General features: G+C 40.3%; 4 protein-coding genes across 18 annotated transcripts in view; all 4 read right to left on the bottom strand.

The window, feature by feature from the left end:
- The window catches only part of LOC113067284 (protocadherin alpha-C2-like), a 114,392-nt gene that overhangs the window by 26,014 nt on the left and 69,829 nt on the right, over positions 1–18,549 (bottom strand). Inside the window, exon 1 of one of the 15 annotated variants that reach the window (XM_026239672.1) lies at positions 5,326–7,486. The exons of the other annotated variants lie outside the window; for them this stretch is intronic. Coding sequence (XP_026095457.1) covers positions 5,326–7,413 — 2,088 coding nt within the window. The 5' untranslated portion in view covers positions 7,414–7,486. Of the gene's footprint in view, positions 1–5,325; positions 7,487–18,549 lie in introns of those variants that run through there. 15 annotated transcript variants of the gene reach the window in all.
- LOC113067289 (protocadherin alpha-8-like) lies at positions 9,451–12,280 on the bottom strand. Its single transcript, XM_026239679.1, has one exon. The coding sequence runs from the start codon at positions 12,038–12,040 to the stop codon at positions 9,623–9,625; it is 2,418 nt and encodes an 805-aa protein (XP_026095464.1). The 5' UTR covers positions 12,041–12,280; the 3' UTR covers positions 9,451–9,622.
- Positions 12,859–15,352, bottom strand: LOC113067288 (protocadherin alpha-8-like). Its single transcript, XM_026239677.1, has one exon. It carries the CDS (start codon positions 15,289–15,291, stop codon positions 12,874–12,876), a length of 2,418 nt encoding a protein of 805 aa, XP_026095462.1. The 5' UTR covers positions 15,292–15,352; the 3' UTR covers positions 12,859–12,873.
- Positions 15,981–18,488, bottom strand: LOC113067291 (protocadherin alpha-3). Its single transcript, XM_026239681.1, has one exon. The coding sequence runs from the start codon at positions 18,381–18,383 to the stop codon at positions 15,996–15,998; it is 2,388 nt and encodes a 795-aa protein (XP_026095466.1). The 5' UTR covers positions 18,384–18,488; the 3' UTR covers positions 15,981–15,995.

Here is an 18,549-nt window from a genome sequence, read left to right as displayed (position 1 = left end):
AACTACAATCAGGGTTCACATCCTTTAAACAACACGAGTGCCGCCCATGTTTCATCATGTTCTCCTACTCCTTTTCTCTCCCTCACTTTCTTCTTCTCTGTCTCTCAGTGAGCGTCTGACAAATTATGTCATGTTTAATCAGTGGCTAAACTCCCAGCGGCTGCTGTTTCTCCACTCACACTCCCGAAAGTGAATTAATTCAGCGAATCAGGTTTTTATTGTCTCCCTGACACCCGCATTTGTTTGCCCTGATACCACCTGCTTCCCCTTTCATTCCCTCTTTATCATAAACATGCTCTGACTCTGCTGGCTCTCTCTTCTGTTCATTTACCATACCAGCTCACCACACCCTTTCTGCTCACACAGACTCTGCATGCTCTTTCCCGTTTTCTCTCCCCCCTTGCTTTCTCTCTGTCTCTGTCTCACTGTGTGTGTGGGTGTGGCAAAATGCAGCATTGGGTAATTGTAAAGAAACAGAGCCGGTCGCCATGACAACCTGAGGATGAAAGGATAAGATAAGACACTAAGTGCCAAGATTGCAATGTAACATCATTACGGCGTGTGTTTGGATAGGAAGTGAGGGAGACAGAGGAGTAAAGGAAACAAAAGACATATGTAACTGTTTCTTGCTGCTGTCTATGTTACTGTGTTTGCCTGGTCAGTGATTGTGACAATAAATCGTGGGTCAAGTCCTCTAGCTCTAAACTGTAGGAAATTAGACATTACTATGAAGGGGTTATATATATATATATATATATATATATATATATATATATATATATATGTATGTATGTATGTATATGTGTGTGTGTGTGTGTGTGTGAAATTTAATTTTTAAATGAAATTGTTCTAATGACATGGTCTTATATTTCACTACAAAAGAATGTATTATGAAAAATAAATCTACCTTGCAGCACAACTAATGTTGAATTGAGTTTCTCTTCATTTAAGTAGACCTCTTTGAATTAAGGCATATTACTAAAATGTAAAGCAAAAGCTCAACTGTATTTCAGTAATGTGCTTCTGAAATCAATTTAATGATCTGCATCCAGAGTAAGTTCAGAACTGTATTGAAAACGTTGCTGCTGACACTCTTACTAATATTGCTGGTCAACAAATATCAAATGCACAACCTCTTCTCACATCAAACTATCACAAACAAACACATATAGACTATAAACAGCATGACTGTGTTTGTGGTTGTTGCTACAGTGACTCTTAATCCTCAGCAGAAATAGAGCACGGGGCGGGGCTTCAATGTGATTGACAGGGATGATGTCAGAACTATGAGTTCAGCCTGCAAATCATGGGCTCCTGCAGCACAGAATGGAAAATTACCGGCCCCTCCCCCCACTGCATGTCTCTCTCTCCTTCTCTTCATATTTTCCCCTCTACCTTTTATCCCATCCCATCTCTCCTTCCTCAACACCCCCACTCTCCTCCCTTTCTCTTTCCCTCTCCCATCCCCCTCGTTTTCTACCACACAGTCAACATGCATCTGCTTAGAAGGAAAATCTCAGTCAGTGCAGAGACAATAATAGATCTAAATTCTGCTTTGTGTGGTTCTGCTTAACACAACAAAACACAGTAAAGCACAAACTTGCAGGTGTACTGTAAAACAGCAGAGGAGATAACATTAAGACAAATATATATCTAAACCAGACAGTATGATCAGATGTAGAAATCTAATATGTTGGTTAGAGACTATTTAAATCATCCTCATGCACTTAACTAATGCAGTCTAAGTGTACAGCAGAGACAAACACAACCAGATCGACCTAAAAGCATAAAGATGATAGAGAGAAAGCATTCAACTGGCCATTAACAATATCAAACCATTTAAGAAATGAAATACAGGTTTAATTTGCAAATGGCACCGCATATAGAGATGTAACATAGCCCTTTTCCAAATTTTAGGCTGTTTAAATTATCTGTATTGCTCCTACCCTGCTGAGAGGCCTCAGCTGCAGGGAGAGAGAGAGAGAGAGAGAGTGCTGCTGGACTGCAGTTAAAATTCTAATCTGCAGAACGCTGCTTACAAAGTGAATTTAAAGTGAATTTAAAGCTGGGGTATGTGTTCAATAAGATGCTAGTTTTTCCTTGCCAGAGATAATTCAAGGAGAACACAGAAGCCAGGCATGGCCTCCTTAACCAACATGGCACAGGCAACGATAAATCCACTCCACGTGACAGCCATCTGACTCATGTTCAGACTTAGAAACTGTTTTAGTGATTTCTGCATAATACAAGTGGCGAAAAAAAACAAACAAAAAAAACACTTTAGATAAATTACTGCTGAAATATGAGAAAAACCCTTGAAACGTATCTGTATTGTTTGGCCAAACATTAAATGTGATATTCCATGGGCACCATAAAAAGTACTGGTCAATTCAGCACATGGTTGCTGGACAGATTCAAACTATGGTTAAGCTTAGTGTGTTTCAGGACCATGGAGAGTTCTCAGTCTCAGGCAATAGAAAAAGGGCCATGATTCTGCAGAGGTAGAAAGGCTTACCTTTTCTTTATTAGGAAGTGTTTGTGTTCTGGTAAAAGTGTCTCCTCCATTAATACTGATCAGTTCTGCATCTGCAGGCGGAAATTGCGCAGGGAAAACCACTACGTCACTCTTCAGTGTGTCCGAGCTAAAACACACGTCATACTGCTGAGCAGATTTGGAGTAAGACCAGCTCCCGTCAGGATGAGTGGTGATCATCGGGGTGCTGTACCTGCCCAAACTTCTGTCTGTCCTGTGGCATTTTACAGCCATCAAACTGATGAGACTCAGTAAAAAGATGACGGACACGCACACAATGGCGATCAGCAAATACAGATTTAAATCCGAGAAACTCTCCTCCTTTATCGGCGCATGTCTGAATGTGGTCTTGACGTCACCTGCGCTTTCAACAACCACAACATCGATAGACACAGTCGCTGACAGTGAGGGCTCTCCGTTATCACAAACCAAAATGACCAGCGGGTGAGTTTTCAGGTCATTGTCACTCATTCTCCTCTTAGTCCTGATCTCCCCGCTGCTGGTTCCGACTCGGAACAGATTGTTTCCTTTGGGTTCAGAGATGTGGTAAGACAGCAGCGCATTGTAACCAGAATCTGCATCTACAGCCCTGATCTTGGCCACAAAGTAGCCCGCATCAGCAGAATAGGGAACGTTCTCCGTGTTAACGGAACCGAGCTCGGAATAGGGAGCGAGAATCCCGGGACTGTTGTCATTCTCATCCAGGATAAAAACATTTACAGTCACGTTACTGCTGAGCGGAGGAACACCAGAGTCTGTGGCCTGAACTTTAAACTCAAACGTTTTTATCTCCTCATAGTTAAACGACTGTAAACTGTGTATATCTCCACTATCAGGGTTTATACTTACAACAGAATATGTATTTCCAGATTTATGAAGTGGTAATAATCCATATGTTATTTTGGAATTTTTATCTACATCAGGATCAACGGCTGAAATAGTGTAAAGTATTTGGCCTTTGGGGCCATTTTCTTTTACAAAGATATTTATGACAGGATTTGGGAAACGTGGGGGATTGTCATTAACATCAGAAACATACACTGTGAAAACACGAGTGGCAGAAAGAGGTGGGGTCCCTTCATCTGATGCCATGATTGTGACATTATATCGATCTACACGCTCTCTATCCAATGGCCCATCCACTACAAGAGAATAATAATTCTTATACGAGGACTGTAATTTAAAAGGAACATCACCTACCACTTGCCCATGCGTATTCCCATTCTTTCCCGAGTCTTTGTCCGATATTGTTATCAAAGCAACCGTTGTTTCTTTTTTAGCATCCTCGCTTACTGTGTTTATTTGCGACGTTAATGATATTTCTGGCTCGTTGTCGTTTATATCTAACACCTCTACTAATATTTTACAGTGAGCGGATCGCGGACTGGAACCTTTGTCTACAGCCTGAGCATGAATCTCATAAGCATTGTGTTGCTCGAAATCCACAATGCCCTGCACTGAAATCACGCCGGTGGAAGAATCAATTTTAAAAATGCTGTTTGTTTGGTCATCGCTGTCTTGGTGAACTAAAGAATAAATAATTTCACTATTTACACCCTCATCTAAATCAGTGGCACTCAGATGTATGACTAATGTTCCCACTGATGCATTTTCAACAAGACGCACTTTATAAAGAGCTTTGCCAAACACGGGTGCGTTATCATTCACATCTTGCACATTTATGACTATCTGCATCGTACCTGATTTGGGAGGTTTTCCTCCATCTACAGCAGTCAATGTGAGCTGGATCACAGGCTGTCTTTCTCGATCTAAAGCTTTATGCAGCACTAACTCAGCCGACACACTCTGCTCTCCTCCGCTTTGTACATCCAGGGTGAAGTGCTCGTTCGGACTCAGCTTATAGCTCTTTACCGAGTTCGCTCCAACATCAGGATCCGATGCTCTCGGCAACTGGAATCGGTCTCCAACAAAGGCATTCTCTGATATGTTAAATTGTTTAGACCTAACACGAAACGACGGAGCATTGTCATTAATATCTAAAACATTTATCTCAACGCGAAACAGGTTTAACGGATTATTAACAATGGCTTCTAAATTCACTGAACATTGCGGTGAGGCGGGACAAAATGTCTCCCTGTCGATCCTTTCGCTGACGAACAGAACACCAGTTTTCAAATTAACCTCAAAATATTTTCTTCCCAAAACTGCGGTGATATGAAATCCACGTGATTCCAGTTCTTGAACATTCAAATTAAGATCCTTTGCGATATTTCCAACAAACGTCCCCGTGTTCACCTCTTCTGAAATGGAATATGCGATCTGGGCTGAAGCTATAGACAGCAAGCGCAGCACAACAAGACACACAACGGTCCCGTCAAGAACAATTTCCTGAGCCATTACGCATCTATTTTGTAAACTCCACCAATAACCGCAAAAAGAATATTAATAAAATAGTTTCCATATGTTGGTTATAATGACCTATATGCTATTTTGTTTCAGTGCATACAGTCACAAAGACGAAACAGAGTAAATCGCATGAGCGCGCACAGAAAGAGATTGAGGAGGAGCCAACGTGGGCGCGCACAAAGATTGCAAAACACTCCTATACTGACACCAAGTGGCTTCAAAGAAATAACTATAATGGTAGTATCAGTTAAATTATTATTATTTTTTATTCTTAATATCTATAGCTACATTTTAGAAATATACAGTGTGTATATATATATATATATATATATATACGCTTTTTACGTTTTACACATTGGACAATTGTATCTGACAAATTACTATTAAACACATTTTTCAAAATTGCTTTATATGTTATGTCTTACCTTTTCTTTATTAGGAAGTGTTTGTGTTCTGGTAAAAGTGTCTCCTCCATTAATACTGATCAGTTCTGCATCTGCAGGCGGAAATGGCGCAGGGAAAACCACTACGTCACTCTTCAGTGTGTCCGAGCTAAAACACACGTCATACTGCTGAGCAGATTTGGAGTAAGACCAGCTCCCGTCAGGATGAGTGGTGATCATCGGGGTGCTGTACCTGCCCAAACTTCTGTCTGCCCTGTGGCATTTTACAGCCATCAAACCGATGAGACTCAGTAAAAAGATGACGGACACGCACACAATGGCGATCAGCAAATACAGATTTAAATCCGAGAAACTCTCCTCCTTTATCGGCGCATGTCTGAATGTGGTCTTGACGTCACCTGCGCTTTCAACAACCACAACATCGATAGACACAGTCGCTGACAGTGAGGGCTCTCCGTTATCACAAACCAAAATGACCAGCGGGTGAGTTTTCAGGTCATTGTCACTCATTCTCCTCTTAGTCCTGATCTCCCCGCTGCTGGTTCCGACTCGGAACAGATTGTTTCCTTTGGGTTCAGAGATGTGGTAAGACAGCAGCGCATTGTAACCAGAATCTGCATCTACAGCCCTGATCTTGGCCACAAAGTAGCCCGCATCAGCAGAATAGGGAATGTTCTCCGTGTTAACGGAACCGAGCTCGGAATAGGGCGCGAGAATCCCGGGACTGTTGTCATTCTCATCCAGGATAAAAACATTTACAGTCACGTTACTGCTGAGCGGAGGAACACCAGAGTCTGTGGCCTGAACTTTAAACTCAAACTTTTTTATCTCCTCATAGTTAAACGACTGTAAACTGTGTATATCTCCACTATCAGAGTTTATGTTGATCATGGATGATACCGGACCCCTTTTCGAGCTTTCTAGTAAAGAATATGTTATTCGGGCATTATCACCTACATCAGGATCAAAAGCAGATACTGTATGAATAACAGCTCCAATCTGACTGTTCTCTTTCACATAAACATTAATGATGGGCTCTGGAAAGCGCGGTGCGTTATCATTCACATCAGAAACGTGTATAGTAATGACACTGGTGCTAGAGAGAGGCGGAGTCCCTTCATCTGTAGCTGATATGGTCACGTTATACCCGGACGCGCGCTCTCTGTCTAAAGGCCCGTTAACAACTAAGGTATAATAATTCTTGTACGAGTTCTGAACTTTAAAAGGAGCAGAGCCCTGTATTTTTAAGGTTACCTGTCCGTTTTTGCCAGCATCATTATCAGCTACAGTTATCATCCCCACCATTGTGTCAATCGGAGCATCTTCTTTAACAGTGCTCACTAAAGAGGTCACAGATATCTGCGGAATGTTGTCATTGACATCCATGACCTCGACCAATACTTTACAGTGTGCTGCTTTCGGGTTATAACCTCGGTCTTTTGCTTGTACTCTGAGTTCAATTGCATTTTTCTGCTCGTAATCCACATCTTTTTTTACAGTAATTTCACCTGTTTCTGAGTTTATCGAAAAGGCATCAACATTTTTGTCATTGTTATGATTGATTATCGAATAAATGATTTCACCGTTCACACCCTCGTCTAAATCAATTGCTTGAACAGTTATCACGTGAGTACCACGTGCTGCATTTTCGGTTACTTTGGATTTATACAAAGACTTACTGAAAACAGGAATATTATCATTAACATCCACAACGTTAACTATAATCTCTGTTGTACCAGATTTGGGAGGTTTTCCTCCGTCTACAGCAGTCAACGTGAGCTTGATAACAGACTGTTTCTCTCGATCCAAAGCTTTCTGCAGCACTAACTCTGCGGACACACTCTGATCTCCACCACCCTGTACATCCAGAGAAAAGTGTTCATTTGAACTCATCTTGTAGCTCTTTACTGAATTACTGCCCACATCCGCATCAAATGCGCTTGGTAATGGAAATCTCTCCCCTGGAATAGCTGATTCGCTGACATTCAAATTTGTTATTGATGTCCGAAATGCTGGTGCATTATCATTAATGTCAAAAACATTTATCTCAAATCGGTAAATATTCAATGGCGAGCTAATCATGGCTTCTAAAGGCAGAGAACATTTCATATTCTGCTCGCAAATCTCTTCTCGATCAATTCTCTCTCTGACATGGAGGGTTCCAGTTTTAGTATTAAAATCGAAATACCTCTTGTTTGGTCCCGGAACAATATCAAACCCTCGTACCTCAAGATCCTGAATATTCAGATTAAAATCCTTCACCAAATTCCCAACTGTAGTGCCTGGGTTTGATTCCTCCGACACCGAATACACCAGTTGTCCCCCCGCTTTATTCCAAAGCCAACACAGAAAGCACACAGAAATCCCAACCCGAAATCTTGATTGATCTTTGGACGCCATTTTCTCTAAACCTTCTGGTTATGCCAAAGTGATACAAATCCGATAGCATAGTCACCCAGGAAATATCCACAGGAAACTGCGCGCTGCAGCAGCTTCTAGACACAATGGCGAATTCTGAACAAAGCCTCTCTGCTCGGGAAGCTACAAAATGAGGCGGAGCTTAGTGGAGTCAAGAAGATTGTCCTGTAAAAATGGAAGGCTAGTGACATCGTGCGGACAACTGCAATCTAAACTGTTTCTAAAAAAATAATTTTGCTGTTTAATCTTTCGGTTATAAGAGCATATTATTAAAATACATTTGATAATGCCTAGAACGGAGGATGTGTCCACATCAGACTCGCTATCTAATTATAACAGTGGCATTGATGGCACACACTTAACAAGGCTATTTAAATAAAAAAAAAAAAAAAAAATGGTCCGAGACACAATAAGGCCTGAACGGAAATGTAGTGCTTATTTAAGGGCAGGGTTTCAAACGTTTTTATAACCCGACCCATGTGGCCTAAATTGTTAACTTGAAGAACCTCTCCTGAGATTTTAAGTAAATATTTAAAAAATGTAATGCCATATTTCCATGTGTACTTTATTTTTTTATTCATTTATATATATATATATATATATATATATATATATATATAAATATATATATTCAGAATGATTTCACATAGCTATTGTTATTAGACATAAAATGACATAAAATTGACATTTCATTATTTTAGTAACCAAACTGATCACAGTTATCAATAGGCTATTATCAGTGTATTGTTAACATGTGCTGAAAATGTTCCAGGAGTACTCATACAAAAAAAAAAAAAAAAAAAAAAAAAATTATACATATGTATGTATGTATGTATATATATATATATATATATATATATATATATATATATATATATATATATATCCTAATTGTTTGATTTGCAACATAACACATTCTCTATAAACACGCACTACATGTGCTAAAGTTTTGACCAAAAACAAAAAACAAAAAAAGGTTTTATAAAATGATAAACCTAATAATTCATCCTTTACATATTTTTTTTTAAGAAAACTATGATTTAAAACGATACATGATGTTGCCATTTTATCTGCATCATAACCAATTCTAGGCTATTATATTTTTGAAGTGTTGACATTTTAAGAATGCACATTCGTTTGTTTTCCGTCTTACAGGTAAGATTACCAGCACAATTTTGGCCCAATTTGGCCTAAACAAAAACAAAAGCACACTAGCGCAAATACACTGTCTCGTTCTGCTAATGGAAGAGTTGAAATAGGGCTATTGCCACGGTACAATCCTATACCATGAAAGTGCGTATCATTAGCGTACTATTTATATGCAGAACTTGACTTTGACTTGCATATGATATGCAGTGTGTAGGATCAGGTTTGTGGAGCAGATGCTTATCATTTGCACTAGAAAATTGCTTATTGTATGCACGTCAAACACGTGTGTATCATTTGCAAGCCAAATTCAATTTCCGAGTGTCAATAGCACGATTTTATGTTTGTATATGGCATACTACCAACATGCATTTTAATGGGACCACTTCGGTAAACAAAGCAGCGCTTCTCTCAAAGAGACTACGTAATCACAAATTTCAACCTTAAATAAAATAATAATAATAATAATAATAATAATTTTATTATTTAATTCTAATGCAATTAATGAATACAACTTTTCATCAACTCACTAATGCCCTAAAAGAACATATGCATATTTGCGTTTTCAGCACCACGGACAGAGTGCGTTAGTGAAAAATATGTAAAAACTACACTTTAAACCTCCGTGCAACCAAAGTAGATTATATTTGGGAGAAATAAGGTAAAAAGGATTCTTATTTTCCCTCAAACGTTATATCAATTTGAATAAGCAATATACAACACAAACAATTCAAAGTAGAAACAGAATCTCTAACTAAAGCGTTTTCATCACGTGTAATGAAGAATACCTTACCTTTTCTTTATTAGGAAGTGTTTGTGTTCTGGTAAAAGTGTCTCCTCCATTAATACTGATCAGTTCTGCATCTGCAGGCGGAAATTGCGCAGGGAAAACCACTACGTCACTCTTCAGTGTGTCCGAGCTAAAACACACGTCATACTGCTGAGCAGATTTGGAGTAAGACCAGCTCCCGTCAGGATGAGTGGTGATCATCGGGGTGCTGTACCTGCCCAAACTCCTGTCTGTCTTGTGGCATTTTACAGCCATCAAACTGATGAGACTCAGTAAAAAGATGACGGACACGCACACAATGGCGATCAGCAAATACAGATTTAATTCCGAGAAACTCTCCTCCTTTATCGGCTCATGTCTGAATGTGGTCTTGACGTCACCTGCGCTTTCAACAACCACAACATCGATAGACACAGTCGCTGACAGTGAGGGCTCTCCGTTATCACAAACCAAAATGACCAGCGGGTGAGTTTTCAGGTCATTGTCACTCATTCTCCTCTTAGTCCTGATCTCCCCGCTGCTGGTTCCGACTCGGAACAGATTGTTTCCTTTGGGTTCAGAGATGTGGTAAGACAGCAGCGCATTGCAACCAGAATCTGCATCTACAGCCCTGATCTTGGCCACAAAGTAGCCCGCATCAGCAGAATAGGGAATGTTCTCCGTGTTAACGGAACCGAGCTCGGAATAGGGCGCGAGAATCCCGGGACTGTTGTCATTCTCATCCAGGATAAAAACATTTACAGTCACGTTACTGCTGAGCGGAGGAACACCAGAGTCTGTGGCCTGAACTTTAAACTCAAACGTTTTTATCTCTTCATAGTTAAACGACTGTAAACTGTGTATATCTCCACTATCAGAGTTTATGTTGATCATGGATGTTACCGGACCCCTTTTCGAGCTTTCTACTAAAGAATATGTTATTCGGGCATTATCACCTACATCAGGATCAAAAGCAGATACTTTATGAATAACAGCTCCAATCTGACTGTTCTCTTTCACATAAACATTAATGATGGGCTCTGGAAAGCGCGGCGCGTTGTCATTCACATCAGAAACGTGTATAGTAATGACACTGGTGCTAGAGAGAGGCGGAGTCCCTTCATCTGTAGCTGTGATAGTCACGTTATACTCAGATGCGCGCTCTCTGTCTAAAGGCCCGTTAACAACTAAAGTATAATAATTCTTGTACGAGTTCTGAACTTTAAAAGGAGCAGAGCCCTGTATTTTTAACGTTACCTGTCCGTTTTTACCAGCATCATTATCAGTGACGGTTATCATGCCAACCATTGTGTCAATCGGAGCATCTTCTTTGACTTTATTAACCAAAGATGTTACAGAGATTTTTGGAACATTATCGTTAATGTCAACAATTTCCAGTAGCACTTTACAAAGAGCAGCTCTAGGCTTCTGCCCTTTATCTTTTGCCTGCACGCGGAGCTCCACAGCATTTTTTCTTTCGTAATCTACGTCACCTTTCACAGTAATCTCTCCAGTTTCAGGATTTATTGAAAATGATTCTACATTTTTATCATTATCGTGGTTAACTAAAGTATAGACAATCTGACCATTTACACCCTCATCTGGGTCGCTGGCCTGAATTGTAACAACAGAAGTACCAGGTGGCGAGTTTTCATTTACACGCGCTTTATACAATGATTGACTGAAAACAGGAATGTTATCGTTGACGTCATCCACATTTACGATTATTTGCATTGTTCCAGATCTTGGAGGTTTTCCTCCATCTACAGCGATGAGTTTGAGCTGAATTAATGGCTGTTTTTCTCGGTCTAAAGCTTTCTGCAGCACCAATTCAGCAGACACACTCTGCTCTCCTCCGCTCTGAACATCGAGAGAAAAGTGTTCATTTGGACTCAGTTTGTAGCTCTTTACCGAATTACTGCCCACATCAGCGTCAAACGCGCTCGGCAGAGCGAACTGCTCCCCTGGAAAAGCTAATTCTGAAATATTTAGTGTTGTCTTTGAGGTACGAAATAATGGTGGATTATCATTAATATCTAGTACGTTTACCTCAAATCTATACATATTCAAAGGAGCGTTAACGATTGCTTCAAGAGGTAAAGAACACTTCGCATTCTGTCCACATAGATCCTCTCGGTCTATTCTCTCCTTAACGTGAAGAACACCAGTCTTTAAATTCAAATCGAAATACCTTCTGTTGGTCTCCGACACGATTTGAAATCCACGTCTTTCGATGTCCTGTAAATTCAAGTTAAGATCCTTAGCTAAATTTCCAACTGTCGTGCCTGGATTTGCCTCCTCCGTTATAGAATACACAATCTGTCCATCTGCAAATATCCCAAATAGAAGAAAGATACGAAAAAATATCCACACTTTCAAAATATGCCCGTCTTTTAAAGCCATTTTACCAAACCATTTCCGTGTATGCTAAATCACAGAAACTCTCCAGCATGTCTGTAAACCCTTTTTTTGTGCAAAATCAGCGAGTGGACTGCGCCCGAGGACAATGGCGTATGACGAACAAAGCCCTTATCCAGGAAGATAAAAAAAGAAAAATAGGAGGAGCCTCATCTTGTCAGGAACGCTCAAACAACAGGCAGATGCTGACATCGCGCGGATAAAATAGAAAATTCACCAAGAAAGCAAAACGTTTTTTAACCAACCAAATAACTAACTAGCTAACCAGAATAAAACCATTTGATATATATTTTCACGTTTTATTTCAATTGAACGGCCAATAAACAAAATATGTAATATATCTGAAATATATTTGCTTAAAAAACACAAAGAGACACAAATTGTGCTTTAAAGAAGTTTGCTCTGCATTCAGCTAAATGTATCACCTTGTACAAAAAAATAAAAATAAAATAAAATAAAAATAAATAATTTGATTGATTGATGACCTGTATTGCATAATAATATAAAATCTTGATTCCCAAGATAAAAACGCATTACATGTGTAATACGACGGGAAAAAATAACTGTTACCAATAAGTTTGGATGCAAAGTGTTCAGCACCACGAAGAGATCCAATTACACCAACGATAAACAAATATCGAGCAATGTAATGTTTACCATGTCTATCGTGTTTAATGTGCACTCTTAACTAAAAACTACAATATTTAGTAACCATAAACGAAATATCAAATAACCAAGACAACACAGAGGATGTCGATTAGATATGTAGCTCGAAATCAAAAGACTTAATTTACCAGTAAAATAAATACTGTATTAAGTTATCTTACCTTTTCTTTATTAGGAAGTGTTTGTGTTCTGGTAAAAGTGTCTCCTCCATTAATACTGATCAGTTCTGCATCTGCAGGCGGAAATTGGGCAGGAAAAACCACTACGTCACTCTTCAGTGTATCCGAGCTAAAACACACGTCATACTGCTGAGCAGATTTGGAGTAGGACCAGCTACCGTCAGGATGAGTGGTGATCATCGGGGTGCTGTACCGGCCCAAATTCCCGTCTGTCCTGTGGCATTTTACAGCCATCAAACCGATGAGACTCAGTAAAAAGATGACGGACACGCACACAATGGCGATCAGCAAATACAGATTTAAATCCGAGAAACTCTCCTCCTTTATCGGCGCATGTCTGAATGTGGTCTTGACGTCACCTGTGCTTTCAACAACCACAACATCGATAGACACAGTCGCTGACAGTGAGGGCTCTCCGTTATCACAAACCAAAATGACCAGCGGGTGAGTTTTCAGGTCATTGTCACTCATTCTCCTCTTAGTCCTGATCTCCCCGCTGCTGGTTCCGACTCGGAACAGATTGTTTCCTTTGGGTTCAGAGATGTGGTAAGACAGCAGCGCATTGTAACCAGAATCTGCATCTACAGCCCTGATCTTGGCCACAAAGTAGCCCGCATCAGCAGAATAGGGAACGTTCTCCGTGTTAACGGAACCGAGCTCGGAATAGGGCGCGAGAATCCCGGGACTGTTGTCATTCTCATCCAGGATAAAAACATTTACAGTCACGTTACTGCTGAGCGGAGGAACACCAGAGTCTGTGGCCTGAACTTTGAACGCAAACTTTTTTATCTCCTCATAGTTAAACGACTGTAAACTGTGTATATCTCCACTATCAGAGTTTATGTTGATCATGGATGTTACCGGACCGCTTTTCGAGCTTTCTACTAAAGAATATGTTATTCGGGCATTATCACCTACATCAGGATCAAAAGCAGATACTGTATGAATAACAGCTCCAATCTGACTGTTCTCTTTCACATAAACATTAATGATGGGCTCTGGAAAGCGCGGCGCGTTGTCATTCACATCAGAAACGTGTATAGTAATGACACTGGTGCTAGAGAGAGGCGGAGTCCCTTCATCTGTAGCTGTGATAGTCACGTTATACTCAGATGCGCGCTCTCTGTCTAAAGGCCCGTTAACAACTAAAGTATAATAATTATTGTACGAGTTCTGAACTTTGAATGGCAACATATCGTGAACCTTAAGCTGAATTTCCCCATTCTTTCCCGCATCAGTATCCAGTACAGTTATCATACCAACCACTGTACCATTAGCTGCGTCCTCCTTAACAGTATTTACTAAGGAGGTAACAGAAATTTCAGGTGTATTGTCATTTATGTCCATTATCTCCACCAACACTTTGCAGTATGCGGCTCGTGGTTTAAGGCCCTTGTCTTTAGCTTGTACTCTAATTTCAACAGCAGCACCTCTTTCATAGTCTACAGTGCCTTTCACTGTTATAAGCCCGGTTTCAGAATCTATCGAGAATGCATCTACATTACTATCGCTATCTTGGCTCACTAATGAATATGCGATTTCACCGTTTAGTCCTTCATCTGGGTCACTGGCGTGAACTTCAATTACGGAGGTGCCAAGCGGTGCGTTTTCTACGACTCGAGCTTTCAATAGTGGTTTACTGAACACTGGAATGTTATCATTCACATCCTCAATATTAACAATTAGATTTATCGTCCCTGACCTTGGAGGTTTTCCTCCGTCTACAGCGGTCACTGTGAGCTGGATCTCTGGTTGTTTTTCTCGATCTAAAGCTTTCTGCAGCACCAATTCAGCAGACACACTTTGCTCTCCTCCGCTCTGAACATCCAGAGAAAAGTGTTCATTCGCACTCAGTTTGTAGCTCTTTACCGAATTACTGCCCACATCCGCGTCAAACGCATTCGGCAATGGAAATCTTTCCCCTGGAAATGCCGACTCTGATATATTAAAATATTTCACAGGAGAGCGAAATGTAGGTGTATTATCATTTATATCTATAATGTTTACTTCAAAACGGTAAACGTTTAATGGCACGTTAATAATAGCTTCCAAAGGGAGACAGCATTTCAAGCTCCGTCCGCACAGTTCGTCTCTATCGATTCTGTCTTTAATATGAAGAATTCCAGTTTTTGTATTTAAATCGAAATACCTCGTATTTGTTCCAGTTACTAGTTGAAATCCTCGATTATGTAAATCCTGTAAATTCAGGTTAAAATCCTTTGCAAGGTTACCGACTGTTGTTCCCGGGTTTGCCTCCTCCGACACTGAATACACAACCTGCCCGTCGGCTATACTCCCAAAGAAAAACAACACATATAAAATAATCCTAGGAAGACAACCATGGACCAAAGCTATTGCCATATTGTATTTGTTTTTAAACGGAATATTCATCAAGGTATCAGCATTTCGTTCTAGTTTCGTATTTGTATCCACTAAAGCAGAGAGGAGACTGAGAGCTGTAGCATTGTCGGAACAAAGCCATTGAAGCTACACCCTCTGCGAAAAACAAGGCGGAGACACGCGTACACAAATGTAAAAAGATTAACCATGGACTGATGAGGACCTCTAGTGGAAGAGCAGAAATAATATACAACTCAAATCATGTATATAAATTGCTGAATGCGCGCGGTAAACGTTGTATGATTAAGACAGGCGTTTCCAGAAAAGGCAACTAATAATAAATAAAAATCAGTTTAAAAGGAAACTTGATATTCAACAGTTTTGTAGACAGATGTAGGCTACTAAAAATGTGTTGTAGCAGTGAAAGAGTAAAAAAAAAAAATAAATCTCTTAACCATTAAACTCTGGGAACTTATTTATTTATTTATCTAAATGTATTATTTATTTTTATTTTCTTTAAAAATCCAACAAGACAAAAACAACATTAGGATGAAGAACAGGAAAATGAAGATGAAAGAGAAGACTGAAATCAGTTGAAACACCTAGATGGTACGCAAAGCCACGCATGATCAATAACAGTAAAGAGTTTCAGTACCATGGACAGCAAAAAGCAGCAGCGGCTAACAAAATAAAAACAAATAAATAAATAAAAAAAGACAAGAAAAAAAGAAAAATCATCGTATTTAGCTACATATTTACATTCTTACCTTTTCTTTATTAGGAAGTGTTTGTGTTCTGGTAAAAGTGTCTCCTCCATTAATACTGATCAGTTCTGCATCTGCAGGCGGAAATGGCGCAGGAAAAACCACTACGTCACTCTTCAGTGTGTCCGAGCTAAAACACACGTCATACTGCTGAGCAGATTTGGAGTAAGACCAGCTCCCGTCAGGATGAGTGGTGATCATCGGGGTGCTGTACCTGCCCAAACTCCTGTCTGTCCTGTGGCATTTTACAGCCATCAAACCGATGAGACTCAGTAAAAAGATGACGGACACGCACACAATGGCGATCAGCAAATACAGATTTAAATCCGAGAAACTCTCCTCCTTTATCGGCGCATGTCTGAATGTTGTCTTGACGTCACCTGCGCTTTCAACAACCACAACATCGATAGACACAGTCGCTGACAGTGAGGGCTCACCGTTATCACAAACCAAAATGACCAGCGGGTGAGTTTTCAGGTCATTGTCACTCATTCTCCTCTTAGTCCTGATCTCCCCGCTGCTGGTTCCGACTCGGAACAGATTGTTTCCTTTGGGTTCAGAGATGTGGTAAGACAGCAGCGCATTGTAACCAGAATCTGCATCTACAGCCCTGATCTTGGCCACAAAGTAGCCCGCATCAGCAGAATAGGGAACGTTCTCCGTGTTAACGGAACCGAGCTCGGAATAGGGCGCGAGAATCCCGGGACTGTTGTCATTCTCATCCAGGATAAAAACATTTACAGTCACGTTACTGCTGAGCGGAGGAACACCAAAGTCTGTGGCCTGAACTTTAAACTCAAACGTTTTTATCTCTTCATAATTAAACGACTGTAAACTGTGTATATCTCCACTATCAGAGTTTATGTTGATCATGGATGTCACCGGACCGCTTTTCGAGCTTTCTACTAAAGAATATGTTATTCGGGCATTATCACCTACATCAGGATCAAAAGCAGATATTGTATGAATAACAGCTCCAATCTGACTGTTCTCTTTCACATAAACATTAATGATGGGCTCTGGAAAGCGCGGCGCGTTGTCATTCACATCAGAAACGTGTATAGTAATGACACTGGTGCTAGAGAGAGACGGAGTCCCTTCATCTGTAGCTGTGATAGTCACGTTATACTCAGACGCGCGCTCTCTGTCTAGAGATCCATCCACAACCAGAGAATATTTATTTTTATAAGTGTTCTGTATACGAAAATATGCAGAATCGCATAACTTAAGAACCACTGCGCCATTTTTTCCTACGTCTTCATCTTTAACAGTGATCAATCCCACCATTGTACCAGCAGCAGCGTCTTCTCTCAATGTTTCAGCAAGAGATGTCACGGAAATTTCAGGTGCATTATCATTAACATCAACAATTTCAACTAAAACTTTACAATGAGCAGCCCTTGGTTTCTGGCCTTTATCTTTTGCTTGGACACGAATTTCTACAGCATTGCTAGTTTCGTAATCAATAATCCCTTTAACTGAGATTAGACCACTGACAGAATCAATGGTAAAAGCGTTTACCACACTATCCTCATCATGGCTTATAAATGAATATATTATTTCTCCATTTAAACCCTCATCAGCATCACTAGCATGGACCGTGACAACAGATGTGCCCTGGGGCGCATTTTCCGTAATTCGTGTTTTGTAGAGAGATTTACTAAAAACGGGAATATTATCATTAACATCCTCAACATTAATAATGATTTGCGATGTTCCTGATTTGGGAGGTTTTCCTCCGTCTACAGCGGTCAGTGTGAGCTGGATCACCGGCTGTTTCTCTCGGTCCAAAGCTTTCTGTAGCACCAATTCAGCAGACACACTCTGTTCTCCTCCGCTCTGAACATCCAGAGAAAAATGCTCATTCGGACTCAGTTTATAGCTCTTTACCGAATTACTGCCCACATCAGCGTCAAACGCACTTGGTAATGTAAATCTCTCTCCCGGGAAGGCTGATTCTACAATATTTAGTTCCGTCTTTGGGGACTTAAAGGTAGGAAAATTATCGTTTATGTCTAAAACATTCACCTCCAGTCGATACATGTTTAAGGGGGAGTTAACAATGGCTTCTAATTCCAGAGAGCATTTTTTGCTCCTTCCGCATAACTGTTCCCTGTCTATTCTCTCTTTGACGAGAACAACACCAGTTTTTAAATCAACACTGAAATACCTCTTATTTGGGCCTGAAACGATTTGAAATCCACGATGCTCTAATTCTTGAAGATTTAGGTTCAGATCTTTCGCTATATTTCCCATTGTGGTTCCCGGATCAGCCTCCTCCGATACCGAATACACAATCTGCCCATCGGTAATATTCCAAATTGAAAACGTTGCAATAAAATACATCCACCATTTAAATCCGTGTTTCGGCATTTTCATAATTCCTTCAATAAATCGGTCTTATCCATTCGGTATTAACCAAACAACGCTGTAATTCCTCACAGCTCTTGCAAAAACAGAGACTGTACTGGGCCCTTTCTCGAACAAAAGCCCCACGTGATAAACTGAATCCTCCCTAACTGAGGAGGAGCTTTGCATTGCTGAG

The sequence above is a fragment of the Carassius auratus genome, chromosome 50 (assembly GCF_003368295.1).
Source record: "Carassius auratus strain Wakin chromosome 50, ASM336829v1, whole genome shotgun sequence".
NCBI lineage: Eukaryota > Metazoa > Chordata > Actinopteri > Cypriniformes > Cyprinidae > Carassius > Carassius auratus.
Note: the sequence above shows the minus strand (reverse complement) of the source record. Positions and strands in the feature narration are given on the sequence as shown.

What these genes read in the sequence shown, in the direction of transcription:
- LOC113067289 (XM_026239679.1), bottom strand. Translation starts at nt 12,040, where the DNA reads ATGGCTTTAAAAGACGGGCATATTTTGAAAGTGTGGATATTTTTTCGT.
- LOC113067291 (XM_026239681.1), bottom strand. Translation starts at nt 18,383, where the DNA reads ATGAAAATGCCGAAACACGGATTTAAATGGTGGATGTATTTTATTGCA.
- LOC113067288 (XM_026239677.1), bottom strand. Translation starts at nt 15,291, where the DNA reads ATGAATATTCCGTTTAAAAACAAATACAATATGGCAATAGCTTTGGTC.